General features: G+C 46.0%; 1 protein-coding gene and 2 long non-coding RNA genes across 8 annotated transcripts in view; 1 reads left to right on the top strand and 2 right to left on the bottom strand.

The window, feature by feature from the left end:
- Nucleotides 1-4,980: 4,980 nt before the first annotated feature.
- On the bottom strand, nucleotides 4,981-6,411 carry LOC149128347 (uncharacterized). Of its 6 annotated transcripts, none has more exons than XR_016230449.1 (3): nucleotides 6,309-6,411; nucleotides 5,844-6,054; nucleotides 4,981-5,648 (listed from the first exon to the last, which is right to left on the bottom strand). It is a non-coding gene; the product is annotated as an uncharacterized LOC149128347 (long non-coding RNA). The 6 variants fall into 6 exon arrangements; XR_016230435.1 differs by lacking the exon at nucleotides 6,309-6,411 and adding an exon at nucleotides 6,142-6,278; XR_016230436.1 differs by lacking the exon at nucleotides 6,309-6,411 and adding an exon at nucleotides 6,142-6,278 and having other exon boundaries at nucleotides 5,868-6,054.
- DEPDC7 (DEP domain containing 7) overlaps nucleotides 6,384-18,147 on the top strand; it is a 21,272-nt gene continuing 9,508 nt past the window's right edge. The window contains exons 1-2 of the mRNA XM_051825607.3: nucleotides 6,384-6,596; nucleotides 16,629-17,019. Of these exons, the coding sequence (XP_051681567.2) occupies nucleotides 6,524-6,596; nucleotides 16,629-17,019 (464 nt within the window). The 5' untranslated portion in view covers nucleotides 6,384-6,523. The remainder of the gene's footprint in view (nucleotides 6,597-16,628; nucleotides 17,020-18,147) is intronic.
- LOC149128346 (uncharacterized) overlaps nucleotides 6,631-18,147 on the bottom strand; it is a 27,900-nt gene continuing 16,383 nt past the window's right edge. The window contains exon 3 of the long non-coding RNA XR_016230466.1: nucleotides 6,631-8,524. This is a non-coding gene — a long non-coding RNA (uncharacterized LOC149128346). The remainder of the gene's footprint in view (nucleotides 8,525-18,147) is intronic.

The following is an 18,147-nucleotide window of genomic DNA, read 5'->3' as shown; positions in this document are numbered from 1 at the left end:
TTCTGGGAATGACAGGATTCTATGGAACATGAATTCCAGGATTTGGATTCCAAATTTTGCATGAAGCTTTAAAAGGCCCTGACACAGACACACTGTGCTGGACAGGGGAGCTACAAAAGTTGTTCCAAAGAATTAAGGAGCTTTTAACAGAAGCTCCTACATTGGGAATCCCTGATGGCAGGATTCTATGGAATATGGATTCCAGGATTTGGATTCCAAGCCTTTATATGAAGCTTTAAAAGGCCCTGATCCAGACACCCTGTGCTGGACAGGGGAGCTACAAAAAGTGATCCAAAGAATTAAAGAGCTTTTAACAGAAGCTCCAACGTTAGGAATTCCTCAGCAAGCCATTCATAGAAAGATCCCCTCAGATCAGCTGCAGCTTAAATGGCAGGGGCCTTATCAGGTGCTACTGAGCCAGCTACCTCACTACAATTAGGGTTAACCTTCTACCTCCTAAGTCTTCACAGGTGAACTCCAAAGACAGGCCTGATTATTCTGGTGAGCCAATTGAAGGTCGTAAGTACCTCTTCAAAAACAAAAAGATAATTAAAGCTTTAGCTTTTGTCACATCAAGACTGCTGCATCTTAAGGCAGGCATGCTGTACCTGCCTCTTTGATTATCTCTGGGAGCTGTTATTGACAAAAAACTCCTAAATGGGTTCATCTATTATGATTCTCTCTGCTCAAGCTAAATGAGTTTATAATCTACAAAAGGGTAGCCTATCACCACCCACTATCTGGGAGTCTGTAAGATATATTCTTTCCATCTTAAGGGGCACTTGCAATTGATTTTGTTCCAATTTTGCTTATGCTAATTAGCAATCTTGTATGTTTCAGAACTCAAAAACTTCTGAGAATAACTGACCATGCAGGGCACACAGCCATTGGTGGTGACCAAAAATTCTCCAGCTCATAAAGCAAATTCATTACATGAGATAGGCGGAGACTTCCAGACCCAGTACAGGCAGGGCCTGTGCTATGCCCCTAGTGAGCAGGAAGCAGCTATAGAAGATATGGTGATACTACACCCTTCAGCATCCCTTAAGATGAAGGTCTGGAGGCTCTGAGGGGGGAATGATACAGGTAAGCAGATAGGATCAAATAGATTAGGTTTGTGAGCTGGAAGACCACACCTCCTGTGTGATCTCATGTCCATGGCCCCACCTGTATGCCCACCTGCCAATCAGACTGTGTAACTACTCCCACTCTGGGAGTAAATAAAAGGCATGGAACAAGGTGGGCCCTTCCCTTGTTGCCCCATAATTGTGTGGCTTTTCAGCCGCCCGCTCTCTCCTTTCTGGCCTGCATGCTTGCTCCACATGGCTTGTGGCCTGCTCTCTGTCTTTGCTTTGCTGCTGCTCATAAACATACGCTTGTTCCACATGCCTCACTCCTGCTCTCTGCCTGGTATGGACCCAGCTTAGCTTCTAGACCTCTCTTTCTTCCCTAAATAAAGCCCTCACTTTCCTGCACATTTCTCTCACTGAATAAATAGCTTAAAAATTTAAAAAACAAAACAAAAGAAAATCATCATTTGGAGGAGTCAGCCTTGGAGCAAGCATTTGGCTTAGTGGTTAAGACCCTGGTTAAGGGGCCGGCGCTGTGGCATAGCAGGTAAAGCCGCTGCCTGCAGAGCTGGCATCCCATATGGGTGCCAATTCAAGTCCTGGCTGCCCACTTCCAATCCAGCCCTCTGCTATGGCCTAGGAAAGCAGTGGAAGATGGCCCAAGTCCTTGTGTGCCTGTACCCATGTGGCAGACCCAGAAGAAGCTCCTGGCTCCTGGCTTTGGATTGGCTCAGCCTCACCCTTTGTGGCCATTTGGGGAATGAACCAGCAGAGGGAAGACTCTCTCTCTCTCTCTCTCTCTCTCTCTCTCTCTCTGCCTCTCTGTAACTCTGCCTTTCAAATAAATAAATAAATCTTTTTAAAAATAACAAAGTTAAAAATAAACTACAAAAGATTTTCTTGCCCATCACTATCTTATATTGCCAGAGAGGCTGGAAGTGTTGTGGGGCGGTTTTCTATGTGGGTTTAGGATTATCTCACAACTGACTAGTGAATCATAAACTTTCTGTTTCCTATTGACTGGTTTATACCAGTTGGAAATCAGACAAGTTTTTCCCATACTCTGTTAGGTAAGAAGTCAGATATGAGCTTATGTGTCTGTGACAAAGGCCTAAAGAGAAGACCTCTATGTCCAGCATTTGCATCTGCATCTCAGAGTCATCCCGATAAACGTTTCAGGGGCAGCCCAGTATTTGCATCCTGCCCTGCCCCCTTCTACCTGATAACCTGCCAGGTGGGGGTCCCCACTCCTTCTGCCTGACAATCTTCCACAATCTTCCAGATGCAGCCCAGTATCTGCATTTCAAATACCCTGCTCCGGATCCTGATTCCCCAGGGGGTCTTGTTCATCCTTCCTCTACACCAAGGACTGTGCCAGCTAGGCTTCCTCCTATCTGATACCTTCAGGGGAAAACTCAGATAGGAGCTTCTTAATATTTACATCCATAAAGTCCTTTGTTTCAGGAGGAGATGTGTGAAGACAAAGACCCATCTCCTTAACACCCCCCCACCCCACCCCCACGCCTCAACTGGACTGCGAGCTCAGCCCTCTGCCTCTCTGCTGAGCCATCCACCTGGCCTGGTCAGGTGTATTCTCCACTCAACCATGTAACCTCACTCTTCCCCCAGTCCAGCAACTGGGCACTCTCTCTCAGGTTCTGTCTGGAGAGATGCCCATCCATTCTTATGGATGTCCCTGCCCTAATAAACCTTGCTATTTTACTTTCCACTACTCTCTGTCTCATGCCTGAATTCTTTCTTGTTCGAAGACAAGAACCCTGCCATTCTCTGGTAACATAACCATAATAAAGACTTGACAAACTTGTTTGAGAAATTATCAATAAGAGTGATTTTAAAGCACACAATAAGTGAAAAAAAAAGTGCAAAAAATACAACCTGGGTTCTTGCTGCCAATAGTTAAATAGTACAGAAGGGGGTAGGGGGCAAGGACAAAGGAAGAAAGGTACACAGAAGGCTATGCAGCTGGATAAATTAGGAAGGGATGAAAGAAATTTGCTTTCGTTTATAACTTGCCTGTGATATACGTTATGAGAGGATTATTTTTAGAAATTTAGAAAATTTTTATCAGATTATTCTAAACATTAGAATTTTTAAAAATTAAAAAGTATGAAGTTGGAGACCAGCGCTGTGGCATAGTAGGCTAAGCCTGCAGTACCGGCATTCCATATAGGCACTGGTTCTAGTCCCAGCTGCTCCTCTTCTGATCCAACTTCCTGCTAAGGCACCTGGGAAAGTGCTTGGGCCCCTGCACCCATATGGGAGACCCGAAGGAAGCTCCTGGCTCCTGGCTTCAGATCAGCCCAGCTCTAGCTATGGCAGCCATTTGAGGAATGAACCAGCAGATGGAAAACCTTTCTCTCTGTCTCTCCCTCTCTGTCTGTATGCTACCTCTGAAGTAAATAAATAAAATTTTTTTTAAAAAGTATGAAGTTGGGGCCAGCATTGTGGTTGGGTGGGTAAGGCTGACTGTGATGCTGGCACCCCATTATGGGAGCCGGTTCAAGTCCTGGCTGTTACACTTTCAGATCCAGCTCCCTGATAATGCTTCTGGGAAAGCAACAGAGGATGGCCCAAGTGTGGGTTCCTGCACCCACATTGGAGACCCAGAGGAAGCTCCTGGCTCCTGGCTTCAGTTTGGCCATTGTGACCATTTGAGGAGATAGAAGATGGAAGATCTCTCTCTGTTTTTCCCTCCCTTTCAGTTACTCTGTTTTCAAATAAATAAACACTTTTTTTTAAATGATGCTTTAAAAAAAAAACCCTCCATTTTGGTGCTGGCATTGTGCCACAGCTGGTTAAACAGCCATCTGGGATGCTGGCATCCCATATCAGAGTGCTGGCTGAAATTCTGGCTGCTCCGCTTCTGACCCAGCTCCCTGGTACTACACCTGGGAAAGCAGTGGAAGACAGTTCAAGTACTTGAGCCCCTGCCACCCATGTGGGAGACCCACACTGAGTTCCAGGCTCCTGGCCTGGCCCAGCCCTTGCTGTTGTGGCCATTGGGGAATGCATCAGTGGATAGATCTGCATCTCTGCCTCAAATAAATAAAATAACACTCTGTATTTTGATGAGGACAATCAAAGTATCTACTATATGCCCAATAGTGCACAGATGCTGGGGGAAAAAATCCAGTTTTGTTAGGTAATTGATTATGTGTGTGTAGAATATCAGTGTGACCTGGGACTGAACAGTGATGCACTGGATAAGCACCACAAGTGGTCAGAGAAAGAATGTATCAGGAAACATGGTGTGGAAAAATCAGTCCAAGAGTAGGAAGTGGGTTACGCCTCCGGGGTGTATGGAATGCAGACCGGTAGGAAAGAGAGTTCCAGCATTCCAGATGAAGTAGACAAATATTGCATGAACTATTGAAAAATCCTTGGAAAAACTATATAAAGTACCTACGTGATCACTCAGGCCACCTCCCTTTCTCAGAAGACCACGTGTTAGCATTTGTGAAGATTTTTTTGACTGAAAGAGGATCAGCTTTTTCACCCTCCCAAGTAGGGAGGGTAGATCTGGGTGTGCATTCAGCTATGCAGCATGGGGAGAGTTAAGGGAACTGGTGTGCTGTACTGGTTGCCTGGAATGAGTCCTAAGTTACAGCTTATCTCTCTGAGTAGTAGCCAGCTGAGAAAAAGAAAGGAAATTTCTTGAACAAATTTGATGTTGGGTTTTCCTACCACCAGGGGGAGAAAACACATAAAAATTCCTAACTCCGGAGCAGCAACTGTCCCCCCACATGGCACCCACTAAACCCAGGTTCTTAGGGCCATGGCTTCTTAGTTTGTATTTTCTGAAACCACACATAGGAGCTTTGTCCAATAAGCTAAGGAATGAACTCCCACTTAAACATCATTCTAATTTATACACAGCTCACACAGCATCCTCCTAAGAAGACATTTATTATATGTACCGAAGGTTGAAAATGATTGCAAAATTCCCAAACTTACAAAAAATGGCCAAGTATTTTGCAATGGTATTACTGGTCTCTTAGAGAGCTCTCGGTTTCAGATGTACCCCTGCATTTCCTGTCTCAACTTCCCAAGAAACCAGGATGCTCCCAATTAACAGCCCTCCCCCTCTGCACCAACTCCCCCCCACCCCCAAGCCAGGTCTCTACCCACCAGCCTCAGAGTTACTTCCGAGGCAGTGCAGAGGCCCTGTGCACACAGCCCCCTGGTCTTTGGTCGTAACCTCTAGGCTTTGCTCTTCTGGCCAGATAAGGATTTATTTGTTCTTTACAGAGAAGGATGCATGAAAACCTTGCAGTATTGGCGCCTAGTTGCAGTGGGTTAATCCACCACCTGCTGCGCCGGCATCCCATGTGGGTTAATCCACCGCAGGCTGCTCCTCTTCCAATCCAGCTCTCTGCTGTGGCCTGGGAAAGCAGCAGAAGATGGTTCAAGTCCTTGGGCCCCTGCACCCACGTGGGAGACCCAGAAGAAGCTCCTGGCTCCTGGCTTCAGATCAGTGCAGCTCCGGTCCTTGCGGCCATTTGCAGAGTGAACCAACAGAAGAAAGGCCTTTCTCTCTGTTTCTCCCTCTCACTGTCTCTAATAAATAAATAAAAATCTTTTAAAAATTATATATAAAAAAAGAAAACCTTGCAGTATTTATTACCATGACATAATTTGAAGGATCTACATTCCAAAGTACAATTTACTAAATGCTTAAGGTAATCCCTCATTAAAAACCAACCAACACACAGAAAGAAAAAAAAAAAAAGACTTCGTGTGTTTTTTGCCAACCCTTGGTACGACTGCTTCCCATACTGGAGTTCTGGGTCCAGGTCCTGGCTCCACTTAGGTCCAGATTCTTGCTCACGTACATCCTGGGAAGCAGCAGATGCCACCCACGTGGGAGATGCTGAGCCTGGCTTCCTTCTGCTTGGCCCAGCACCAGCTGTTGTGGGCACTTGGGGAATGAATCACTGGAAAATCTCTGTCTCTCTCTCTCTGCCTTTCAAATAAAACGAAAGTAAATAAAAATTGTAAAAACATCTTCACACACACAGATACACACACACACACACACACACACACACACCTCCTAGCGGGTTCCAATTCTGCTCCCCGCCTCACAGGTGAGGACACAGAGGCACACAGGGCTGAGTAGCTTGCCTGGGTCCAGGGAGGCGGTTTGAACCCAGCGGGGCTGAGTCGCCGGCTGCGTGGCTGTCTGGGCGGATGTCAGGGCCCTGCCCAGTAAAATACCTTTCACCTGCTCTGGGTTCCGGTCGTGACCTGCCTGAGGTATTCAGAGGGGCAGGGGCTGCAGGCTGCGAGGTGCCCGGGAGCACGTGACCGGCGGCGGGGCGGGGCCTGCAGAGAGCCCCGCCCCTTGCCAGTTAACAGGCGGCGGAGGCGCGGGCGCGCGCAGTTCGCTTGTGGCCCTGGTGGGCGGACTTGGCGTCGGGGCAGCGAGGGCCATGGCCACAGTCCGGGAGAAGGCGGCCGCGCTGGACTTCTCGGCTGGCCACAGCCCCGCGCAGAGGCCTCCAGGTGGGTATCAAGGACTCTCTCCCGGGGCGGCGCGGGGCGGGCTGGGGGCGCGCGCTGTGGTCCTCGTGGGGGGCGGGCCGGGTGGGGGGCGTTCGGTGGCCGCCGCCCGGAACGGTCGGCTCGGCGAGCCTGGCCCCGCTGCGGCCACTCGGACCGCGTTCCCCTCGGGCTGCGGCCCCTGCCGCCCGCGCAGCCCAGCTTTTCCCGAAGCCACCCAGACTGGAAGGTGGCCGCGCGGTGGGCCGTGCGCCCGCTGCGTGCCGGGCTCCGGCTGCGCGCGGGGACCGCTGACAGCGCGAGGATACCTGGAGCGTGCATGGTTCTCGGCCCGGCCGCACACCTTGCCCGCGCAGCGTGGCTCGTGGCCGAGTGCCTCTTCGCTTTGTTCGGGACTCCTGCTGGGAGAGAGGTTTCTGTTCCGTGAGTTACCCTTGGCAGGGACTTGGCCGAAAGATGTTCATTGACTGAATAAGCAGATTTCGGCCAGGAGAAGTTTCTGGCTTTTTTTTTTTTTTTTTTAATAGTTAAATGACATCAGGAGAGAAGTTGGTGAATATCACTACTGGCTAATCATACCTTTGGGGGGCAGTTCGTTTGGGATCTTGGCCTCTTCAAATGTTCAGACGGTTCTAAAATGCTGATCCTAGCGTATCTACAACTCACTAAATAGGGGACTCAGATGGCTGTTAAGATGCCCAGATAACTCTGGGCTTTTTTTTTTTTTGCCCTTTGGATGAGTTACAACATTGTCCTCTTTCTGGAGCTGCAGTGGGGCGGGACAAAAGCCTATAAAACACCAACCAGTAAAACAGTGATTCCTTCCTCCAGGTCAAATGGGTGCATCTCTCCGCCCCACTCTTGTGTCTAACTTACTAATTATTGTTCCTTTTAATTTTCAAAATGCTAATGATAAGTTGGGACAGAGAGGCAATTTTCATTTGTACTTTTCTAAGATCATAATACTGACTGTCTTCTGCTTCCATGTATAAGACTCCGGGAAGCACTTTTGAGGCCATTGCCTTGATTGCTATTGTGAAGAGAAGAGAAATACTGAAACATTTGGGAATGTTGAAAGCCAAATGCTATGGAAAGCAGTTCTGAGAAGTCTTCCGGCTCTCTCTTCCTGAAAGCAGAAAATTCCCAAATTTCACCTGATGAAAACCTGGCCGTTTGTCTCCTCGGTCAGCTGAAATACCAATTTGGGGCTTTGGGCGTTTGTGAACAAGTTCTGAGAAGGGATACAGGAATGTGTTTTTAAAAATTAAGAAGATGCCTCTCAGGAGACTTGGAGTGCTAGTTATCGGATTTGAATGAGGAGGAGACCGCTGTGGACTTTACGCCAGGTGCAGTGGGCAGAGGGGCCCAGTGTGTGTGCTCGCTTGTTTGGCGTGGTGCAGCTGGCCCTACCTGTTGGCGTTTGGTAAACCCTCTTCCACCGTTAGTTTGCCTGTGACAGTCCTAGTGAACAGAGCGATGGCAGCCAACGGTTCTTGGTTCCTTGCCATTCTTGTTCTGTGTGCTCTGGCAAACAGCTTTGCGCTTCTCTTTCACCACTGCTTAGTAATTCTTCCATACTTTAAAGGGGTTACCATGACACGAGACGTGCTTTTGATGAAGAAATACGGTCAAGATGGCAACCTTTAGCCAATCCTTTGAAGACACTTGTCTTTGGACAAGAAAGCAGTGTGTTATCCTGTTATCCTTTTATACTGTAACCTAATTCTTTGAATTTGCCTGGTGTCACTTTTCCAGAGAGCTCAAAGTGCTTCCCGTATGCTGTCTCATTAATCTGTATGGACTACTGCAGGGGCCAATGCTGGCTTTGGTTGATCATTATCTTAATATTTTAAAATGGTTCTTGTGAGTAGATTTATGTATTTCACCTGCCAGCAGCCATCTCTTCAGAGGCAATCTCGGCTTCGCCATGTCTGTAAAGCCAAACAGGAAGAAAATAAACTTTGAACTACCAAAACCAACATGCAGTAAAAGTGTTGCAATGTTGGCATTGGAAGCAGAGGAAGTAACTGCTGCCCAGTTTTTTTGGTTTTTTTTTTTTTTTTTTTTTAAGATTTATTTTACTTATTTGAAGAGTTACATAGAGAGGTAGAGCCGGGGAGGGGGGTGGAGAGAGGGAGGTGTCTTCCATCCGCTGGTTCACTCCCCAAATGGCTGCAACGACCAGAGCTGAGCTGATCCGAAGCCAGGAGCCTGCAGCTTTTTCCAGGTCTCCCACATGGGTGCAGGGGCCCAAGCATCCAGGCCATCTTCTACCAGGACATAGCAGAGAGCTGGATTGGAAGTGGAGCAGCCAGGACTTGAACTGGTGCCCATAAGGGATGCCAGTGCTGCAGACCAGGGCTTTAACCCACTGCGCTGCAGCGCTGGCCCCGACGCTGCCCAGTTTTAACACCCCAAACACAATTACCTTTATATTTATTTTCATGAGGTTTCAGTTACTGCCCATAATACAGTCCTTTTCCTTTGTTTTGAATTCCCGTGAATAATGTTTTAAAACCTCCTCTGAGAAAATATTTCTTAATCCTAAAGAGTACAGGATTTATAGATTTGTTTTCTGATGAAAAGTTAAATTGTCGGCCGGCGCCGCGGCTCAATAGGCTAATCCTCTGCCTGCGGCGCCGGCACACTGAGTTCTAGTCCCGGTCGGGGCGCCGATTCTGTCCCGGTTACCCCTCTTCCAGGCCAGCTCTCTGCTGTGGCCCGGGAGTGCAGTGGAGGATGGCCCAAATGCTTGGACCCTGCACCCGCATGGGAGACCAGGAGAAACACCTGGCTCCTGGCTTCAGATCAGCGTGGTGCGCCAGCCGCAGCACCCATTGCGGGGTGAACCAACGGTAAAGGAAGACCTTTCTCTCTGTTTTTCTCTCACTGTCCACTCTGCCTGTCAAAAAAATAAAATAAAAAAGAAAAGTTAAATTGTCTAGTGTGTGTCACATCTTGTCTTCATCTGCTAGTGGTCTTTGAATTTCTTTCATGGGGTGACATCACCATCCAGGTGGTAGGAGTAGGTAAAGGATAAACTGAGTTCAGGGCAAGAAGAAGAAAGATATCTCCCGTTCTTTTTTACTTTTGAAACTAAAAATTTTAGAATAGATTCTGTTTACATGAAGTCATGAGGTTAGCACATGAAGTTCTCATGTGCCCTACAGTTCTCATTATGTTAGTGCAGTCCATTTGTCAGCATATGAACCAGTATTGATACATGGTTATTAACTGAAGTCTATACTCAGATCTCTTTGGTTTTTGCCCCTTCCTCTTTCTATTCTAGGATCCTATTCGGGATATGACATTGCTTTGAGTTGTGACTCCTTGGCCTCTTCCAGACTGCGACAGTTCCCCCTTTGTTTTTAGTTACACACCTGTTAATTACTGCTAGCTATACATTCCTCACAATAGCATAGAACTAGGGTTAGTTCTCTTTTGCAACAGAGAAGTTAGGCAGTTTTGGGTCCATCATTTACTAATAATGGAAAAAGTGGAACCCAGGTTGCTGAGACTTTTGAATCCACGTGTTTTCTACTTTTTGTGTTCATAGCACCATTACTGTGCCCGCTGCATTAACAAAAGTTTCATGTCTGAACAGTATTCAACCCAAGGCTTCTCAACCTCAGCCTTGTTGACATTATCTTTGTTTTAGGGGCCACCTTTTGCATTGCAGGATGTTTGGTAGCATCTCTGTCCTCTACCCATAGATGCCAGTAGCACCTATACCCTGTGACAACAGAAACGTCTTCAGATATGCCCCTTGGAGGGTAAAATTGCCTACTGAGAACCACTGTTAACCCTTCTTTAATCATGTTTTTTAATAGTTAGCAGTAATCTCCACTGATATTGATTAACCAATTGTATTCTGTTGCAATCTGTAAAGCAGTTAAATAATTTGAACCTCTGAACTGTGAGGAGATTTGGAAGGGATAAGGCACTAACATACTGTTTTTTCAAGATTTATGGAAAATCAAGAGTTACCTAGATTCTGCTGGTGCCGCGGCTCAATAGGCTAATCCTCCGCCTTGCGGCGCCGGCACCCCGGGTTCTAGTCCTGATCGGGGCACCGGATTCTGTCCCAGTTGCCCCTCTTCCAGGCCAGCTCTTTGCTATGGCCAGGGAGTGCAGTGGAGGATGGCCCAGGTGCTTGGGCCCTGCACCCGCATGGGAGACCGGGAGAAGCACCTGGCTCCTGGCTTCGGATCAGCACGATGCACCGGCCTCAACATGCCTGCCACAGTGGCCATTGGAGGGTGAACCAACGGCAAAAAGGAAGACCTTTCTCTCTGTCTCTCTCTCTCTCGCTATCCACTCTGCCTGTTAAAAAAAAAAAAAAAAAAAAAAAAAAAAATTTGTGGGGAACCACAAAATACCTCGAATAGAGGTATTTTAATAGACAAAAAAAAAAAAAAAAAAAAAAGTTACCTAGATTCTTTGAAGAATTTAAAGCCTGATAAAGAAAACAAATGTGTTGTGAGCTGGCGTTGTGATACAGTGAGATAAGTTGTCTCCTGTGACATGAGCACCCCATGTTGGAGTGTGGGTTTGAGTCCTGGCTGCTCTGCTTCCCACCCAGCACCCTGCTGATGGACCTAGGAAAGCAGTGGAGGATGGCCCATGAGGAGACCAGGGTGGAGTTCCTGGCTCCTGGCTTTGGCCTGGACCAGCCCCAGTCATTGCAACCATTTGGGGAGTGAACCACGATGGAAGATCTCTCTCACACTCTGCCTATCAAATAAATAAATAAATATTTTAAAAGTGTATTTTAACAATTCTGTGTGTTTACATTAAGATCTAATTTTATAATGTGTATTGATCTACTTTGAAGGGTTAAATCTCACTACTGAAATGACTATAGAATTATTTTATCCTGGGGCTGGCACTGTGGTGTAGTGGGTTAAGCCACCTCCCTCCCTCCCTCTCCCCTCCTCCTCTCTTCTCTCTGTCTCTTTATTTTGTTCTGTCAAAAGATGTGGTTATTTTATTTGAAGGGCAAACTTATAGAAAGAGATCTTCCATCCTCTGGTTCATTCCTCAAATGGCCGCAATGGCAATTTCTGATCCAGGTCAAAACCAGAAACCTGGAACTCCATCCAGGTTTCCCACGTAGATGACAGGGGCTCAAGCACTTGGGCCATCCCAGCACTGCTTTCCTAGGCTCATTAGCAGGGAGCTGGATAGGAAGTAGAGCAGCTAGGATTCAAACAAGCACTGTGATATGGGATGCCAAGAGTGGCAGCTTAGCATCCTGTGCCACAGCACTGGCCCTTCAGTGCCCATTTCTAAAAGAAGGATATGGCTTTAGTTTTCAAATTCCTGTACTCGGCAGTTTCGACCTGAGGCCATAGAATTCAACTGTTTGCTCAGTAGCTGAAGAAACCAACTCACAGAGGTTAGGGCTCTTACTCAGGGTTTCATAGCTGGTATCTAGACACTTTAATTCCTTTGCTTATGATGCTTTTAAAAAACAGCTGGATAAATGTGAATAAGGAAGCATCAAAATGTAGATGATGATGACTTTTAAAGAGTTGTCCTGCTCATATGTAAGTGAGGTTTGAGGACAAGCTCCAGCTTCTATTCTGATTGCTAGACATACAAAGCAATCCTTGTAGACTCCTGATCTCTTAAATCCTGTGTAGAAATCACAATAAGTCATCTTCCTGGGCTGTGTTCTCTATCAGTGTTCAGTTAGATGATGATAAGTAGGTTTGAAACCAGCATGTGGGGGATCTGCGTTCAGTTGGTGAAGTCAGCATTAAATAAACAGGTTGTCCTGGTGTGCACTTTGGCACGTTTACTTGTCAAGTCTAGGGTCCATTATGTATTAAAGATTCTGTATAGACATGAGCAAGTTTGAGACTGTGGGTGGTGATGCTTGAGGGGAAATATCCCAGGATGCAATGGTTGGGAATTAATGGTCAGTGAGAACAGAGGAGACCTGAGAGGGCTGAATTCTGTCATGCCTGGAGGACTCTGGAAACATTATGTGGCTCACAGGTGCCTACTCTCCTGCTCTAACCTGCTCTTTAATCTTTTATACAGTGTTAGCCAACCTGCAAAACTTCCTGATTTCCCACATTTCTGCAGCAAATTGATATGGGGAAATGTATTCTTTACCTCTTAATTCACCTATAAAGACTAGCCTTTCCCATATCATTGAGACTGTTTGTCCTCTCCTCTCGCCCCTGTTCAGTTGTCCTATTAAATCTCAAATTAATAGGTGACTCAGCCTTATTGTCTAGGTTTTGTGTGCTGACCTACTTGTAGCTCAAGTGTTATGGCTATGGGTTACTGCATCTGTAACATTATCACTAGCCTGGAAGTGTATTTCATTGGTACCTAAAGGGAATCTGGTCTCTACAAGGTTGAGTCTTACACATCTTTTCTTTCCCTGCCCCTGTGTACTGTGGATAGTATTTATATACAGTTCACGGGCTGGCATTGTGGCATAGTGAGTTGGGCCACCTGCACTACCAGCGTCCCATATGGGCACTGGTTTGAATCCAGGCTGCTCTACCTCTCATCCAGCTCCTGCTAATGTATCTGGGAAAAACAGCTTATGATAAAAATAGAAAAAAAGCTATATACAAAATTTATGATATCCCACCTTATTTTAAGAATCATGACTACTAAGTGTTTTTGAATAGCTTAACTGAGAGTTCACAAATCTTAGAGGTTTTCATTATGTTTCTTCCGTGTCTCCCACATGGGTGCAGGGTCCCAAGGACTTGGGCCATCTTCCACTGCTTTCCCAGGCCATAGCAGAAAGCTGGATTGGAAGTGGAGCAGCTGGGACTTGAACCGGTGCCCATATGGGGTGCCAGCACTACAGGCCACAGTTTCACCTGCTATGCCACAGTGCTGGCCCCTTATTCTTCATAATTCAATTTTTGAAGCTGTTCACATATATTTTGGAGACTGGCAACAATTTTTTTGTTTAGTACTTCCTTATGAAATATCTTTAATTTTGACAAAAAACATTTCAAACATCATAATGATAAGTGATAAATTATCCACCTATTATTGGTATTGGAAATATACAAATAATCAGTAAAGGGCTTTGTGTATGTATGTACTATTAATTTTCACGGTAAAGATGTCAAAATTGCTAGCAGCTAAAAAATATCTCTTCCTGTCTCAACTCTACCTTTTAAATAAATATCTTAAGAAATTATGCTATGAGTGGATACAATGGAATGGTTCAATAAACACTCCTTATGTTTATTGAAACACAAGAGGTGAATTCCAAGTGACCCACTTAAAATCCCTGGTTCTAGTGCAGTCAGAGTTTTCATTCCTTACGAAATTTTTCTTAAATCATAATACATTCTATGTATATAAAAGTAGGAAAGTAATTTCAAGTAGCCATTTCTTCTGTGTGTGTGTGTGTGTGTGTTTCTTTTAAGTTTATTTGAAATGGAGAGAGAGGGCCGGTGCTGTGGCATCACAGGTTAAGTTGCTGCCTGCAATGCCAGCATCTCATATGGACGCTTCACTTTGGATCTGGCTCCCTGCTAATGTGCCTGGAAAAGCAGCGGAGGATGGCCCAAGTCCTTGCGCCCCTGCACTCATGAAGAAGACCCAGATGAAGCTCCTAGCTCCTGGCTTCAGCCTTGCCCAACCCTGGCTGTTGCCACCATCTGTGGAGTGAACCAGTGGATGGATGATCTTTCTCTCCTTCTCTTCCTCCCCACCCCCAGAACTCTGCCTTTCAAATAAATAAATCTTAAAAAACAAAGGTGGGGGGGATCTTGATCTACTGGTTCACTCCCAGATATCCCACCACAGTCAGGACCAGGCTGAAGCCAGGAGCTTGGGACTCTCAATCTGGGTCACCTCCATCGTGTGGCAGGCACCCAGCGACTTGAGCCGTGACCTGGTGCCTCCCAAGATGCATATTAGTAGAAGGCTGGACTGGAGTGGAGCAGACACTGTGGTTACGTGGCATCACAAGTGGTGTCTTAACTGCCGCACCAGAAGTCTGCCCCAACAGTTTCTTTAACTATCATTACTCCTATCCTTTTATTGCACTGATGAGTACTGTTGAAGGAAGATGTATCTCGCGTTGCCTTGAAGTAGTAACTTCTTAACTTCTTTGCCAAAATATCCCAAAAGTAAAAGAACTAATGTGCCTAACAAAAAATGGGGACTCAAGACTACTGAATTTTCTGAGGATGATTAATAAGTGCAACACGGAAAAAGGCATATGCTGTTTATGTAAAGACAGGGAGAGTACAGCTGCCAGCTCCCAAGCTGGTAGCTAGACCCGGTTCCCTTGGCTTACTAAAACCCAGCGCCCATTTCTTTCCACCTGATCATTTTTCCTTCTTTGTAGTTTTGCCATCAGTTTATTACAATATACAAAATACGATAGGAAATTGTTGAAAGCTTGTTTTTGTTTTGTGTTTGGCTAAAATCTTGCTTTGTGTGCCCACTCTGTCTTTGTAATAAGTCATCCTATTGAACATAAACCAAATTGTTGCTTTATCCTGCTTTAAAAGTACTTAATTTTGGCTGGCACTGTGGCTCAATAGGCTAATCCTCCGCCTTGTGGCGCCGGCACACTGGGTTCTAGCCCTGGTCGGGGCACCGGATTCTGTCCCTGTTGCCCCTCTTCCAGGCCAGCTCTCTGCTGTGACCCGGAAGTGCAGTGGAGGATGGCCCAAGTGCTCGGGCCCTGCCACCCACATGGGAGACCAGGAGGAAGCACCTGGCTCCTGGCTTCAGATCAGCGCGATGCACCAGCCACAGCGCGCTGGCCGCGGTGGCCATTGGAGGGTGAACCAACAGCAAAAGGAAGACCTTTCTCTCTGTCTCTCTCTCTGTCTACTCTGCCTGTCAAAAAAAAAAAAAAAAAAGTACTTAATTTTAAAGCCTAAATAATAGGAAGCTTAAATATACTAATTTATTCCAGCAACCAATGTGTATGTGTTTCTGACTGATAAATGCTTTGAACTCATATAGACCACAAACCCAACATGGGTACTGTCTCTTTCAGTGTAATATCTGGAAGTTACATGTAACCTCTTTGGGTCTGTTTTTTGTTTTAAAGATTTATTTATTTTAAAAGTCAGAGTTACAGAGATAGTTACAGAGAGAGAGATTCTCCATCCTCTAATTCACTCTCCAAATGGCTACAATGGCCCAGCCAAAGCCAGGCAATTCATCCAGCTCTCCCATGTGGGTGCAGGGACCCAGGCACTGCTGCTTTCCCAGGCACAGTAACAGGGAGCTGGATCAGAAGTGGAGCAGCGGGGAACCGAACCAACACCCATATGGGAAGCATCGCAGGCGGCAGCTTTACCTGCTGTGCCACAGTGCCAGCCCGTGAATCTGTTTTTAATCTCTCAAATAGAGGTGATATCTACTTCATTGAACTGCTAGTGAAAATTAGATAATTTATGCAAGGCGCTAACAGAGTTCCTTGAACAAAACTCATAGCTGCCACCAGGCTCCACGTGACGTGTCCTTTCCCCTGCCTTCTCAGATCCCAGCTCCACTCCCTGCTCGCTCTCACTTCCTCCTCGTGCTTCCTGCTGGCCTCCTTCAGCTCTGGCAGGCACACCTCACATCAGGGCTTCGCTCTTTCTGTTCTCTGTCCTTTCCCTAGGCTCCTACACAGCGTGTGCTCGTTTCGCTCCAGTTGCCACTGAGATACGACCTCGCCGGAGAGGGCTTTCCTGACATCCGTTTAAGACAGCATTCGCTTCCTTACCCTGCTTTTTCCTTTTAGCATTAATCAAACGCAGCACTGCCTGTGTCCTCTCACAGAACCTACATCCGTGAGAACAGGTACTTTATTTTGTAAACTGTTCTGTTGTAGCACTTTTAACAGTGTTTGGCACATGGTTGGAACTAAGTTTTTAATTGCTATTAATAGCAATATCTTACTTTGCCTTCATGATTGTTCCTTATTAATATCTTTGAAAATTGCTAATTTTCTTGCCTAAGTACTGTTTAGACCATCTAACAAGGTAGTAATGAACAAGGCAGTAATGCTCAGTTTCTCTGCAATTTTTCTCCTTCAAGGTTTCAGTGTGGCCCAGAAGCCATTTGGAGCCACCTATGTGTGGAGCAGCATTATAAACACCCTTCAAACACAGGTGGAGGTGAAAAAACGAAGGCACCATTTAAAACGACATAATGACTGCTTTGTTGGTTCAGAAGCTGTGGATGTCATTTATTCTCACCTAATTCAGAATAAGTATTTTGGTGACGTAGATATTCCTCGGGCCAAAGTGGTGCGAGTGTGTCAAGCACTTATGGACTACAAAGTATTTGAAGCAGTTCCAACCAAAGTCTTTGGAAAAGACAAAAAACCTACATTTGAAGACAGTAGTTGCAGCCTGTATAGATTCACAACGATACCTGACCAGGACCGTCAGTTAGGCAAAGAAAACAAGCTGTGCTCACCTTCCGGGTTAGTATGTGACATTAGATTATCATGGGAATGTCAGCAGGATTTTTTTTTTTTTTATGAGGTGTTGACTGGCATTGTATTTTTAAGCAGTATGTTTGGCAAATCCTAGACTTGTTCATTTTAAAATTATAAGTTTATTTTATTTATTTATTTATTTATTTTTTGACAGGCAGAGTAGACAGTGAGAGAGAGAGACAGAGAGAAAGGTCTTTGCTTTGCCGTTGGTTCACCCTCCAGTGGCCGCTGCGGCCAGCGCGCTATGGCCGGCGTACCGCGCTGATCCAAAGGCAGGAGCCAGGTGCTTCCTCCTGGTCTCCCATGGGGTGCAGGGCCCAAGGACCTGGGCCATCCTCCACTGCACTCCTGGGCCACAGTAGAGAGCTGGCCTGGAAGAGGGGCAACCAGGACAGAATCTGGTGCCCCGACCAGGACTAGAACCCGGTGTGCTGGCGCCACAAGGCGGAGGATTAGCCTGTTGAGCCGCGGCGCCGGCCATAAGTTTATTTTTTTAAGTGCAACAATTTTTAATATTTTGCCACATTCACTTAAAATGTAGAGGTTAGCTACATACACCTAATTACTACTTTTTCTTGAAATCGGTTAATCTCACAAGTGAGGGACTCATGATCATAACATGGGGAAGAATATATAATATACATTGTGTGATTCAGCAAAACAGGTTTTGTAACTGTATACCAAGTGGTATGGCATCCACACAGTTTTTATACTCTCTGTAAATTAATTTTCTCAAATAAGAGAAAATGTGATATTTGTCCTGGGTCTGGCTTATTTCACTTCGCAGAATGATTTCCGGTTTCATCCATTTTGTTCCAGATGGCATTTTGTTCATATTTTATATGTAACAGAAACAACCAGCAAACTTTGATATTTCTGCTTCGGGTTATAGTTACAGTACAAAATAGGGATTCACACTCATGGGGAGGGCGTTTAGCGCAGTAGTGAAGATGCCAGCATTCCCTAGTGGACTCCTGATTTGAGTCCTGGCTATTCCACTTCTGATCCAGCTTCCCGCTAAAGCACACTGTGGGAGGCAGCAGGTGATAGTTCAATAAATTGGGTCCCTGCCACCCATGTCAGAGACCCAGGCTTAGTTTCTGTCTCCTGGCT

The sequence above is a fragment of the Oryctolagus cuniculus genome, chromosome 1, assembly GCF_051225735.1.
Source record: "Oryctolagus cuniculus isolate XC-2025 breed Fujian yellow rabbit chromosome 1, ASM5122573v1, whole genome shotgun sequence".
In the NCBI taxonomy this organism is placed as follows: domain Eukaryota; kingdom Metazoa; phylum Chordata; class Mammalia; order Lagomorpha; family Leporidae; genus Oryctolagus; species Oryctolagus cuniculus.
The sequence above is the reverse complement of the archived record's forward strand: the minus strand, read 5'-3'. Positions and strand labels throughout refer to the sequence as shown.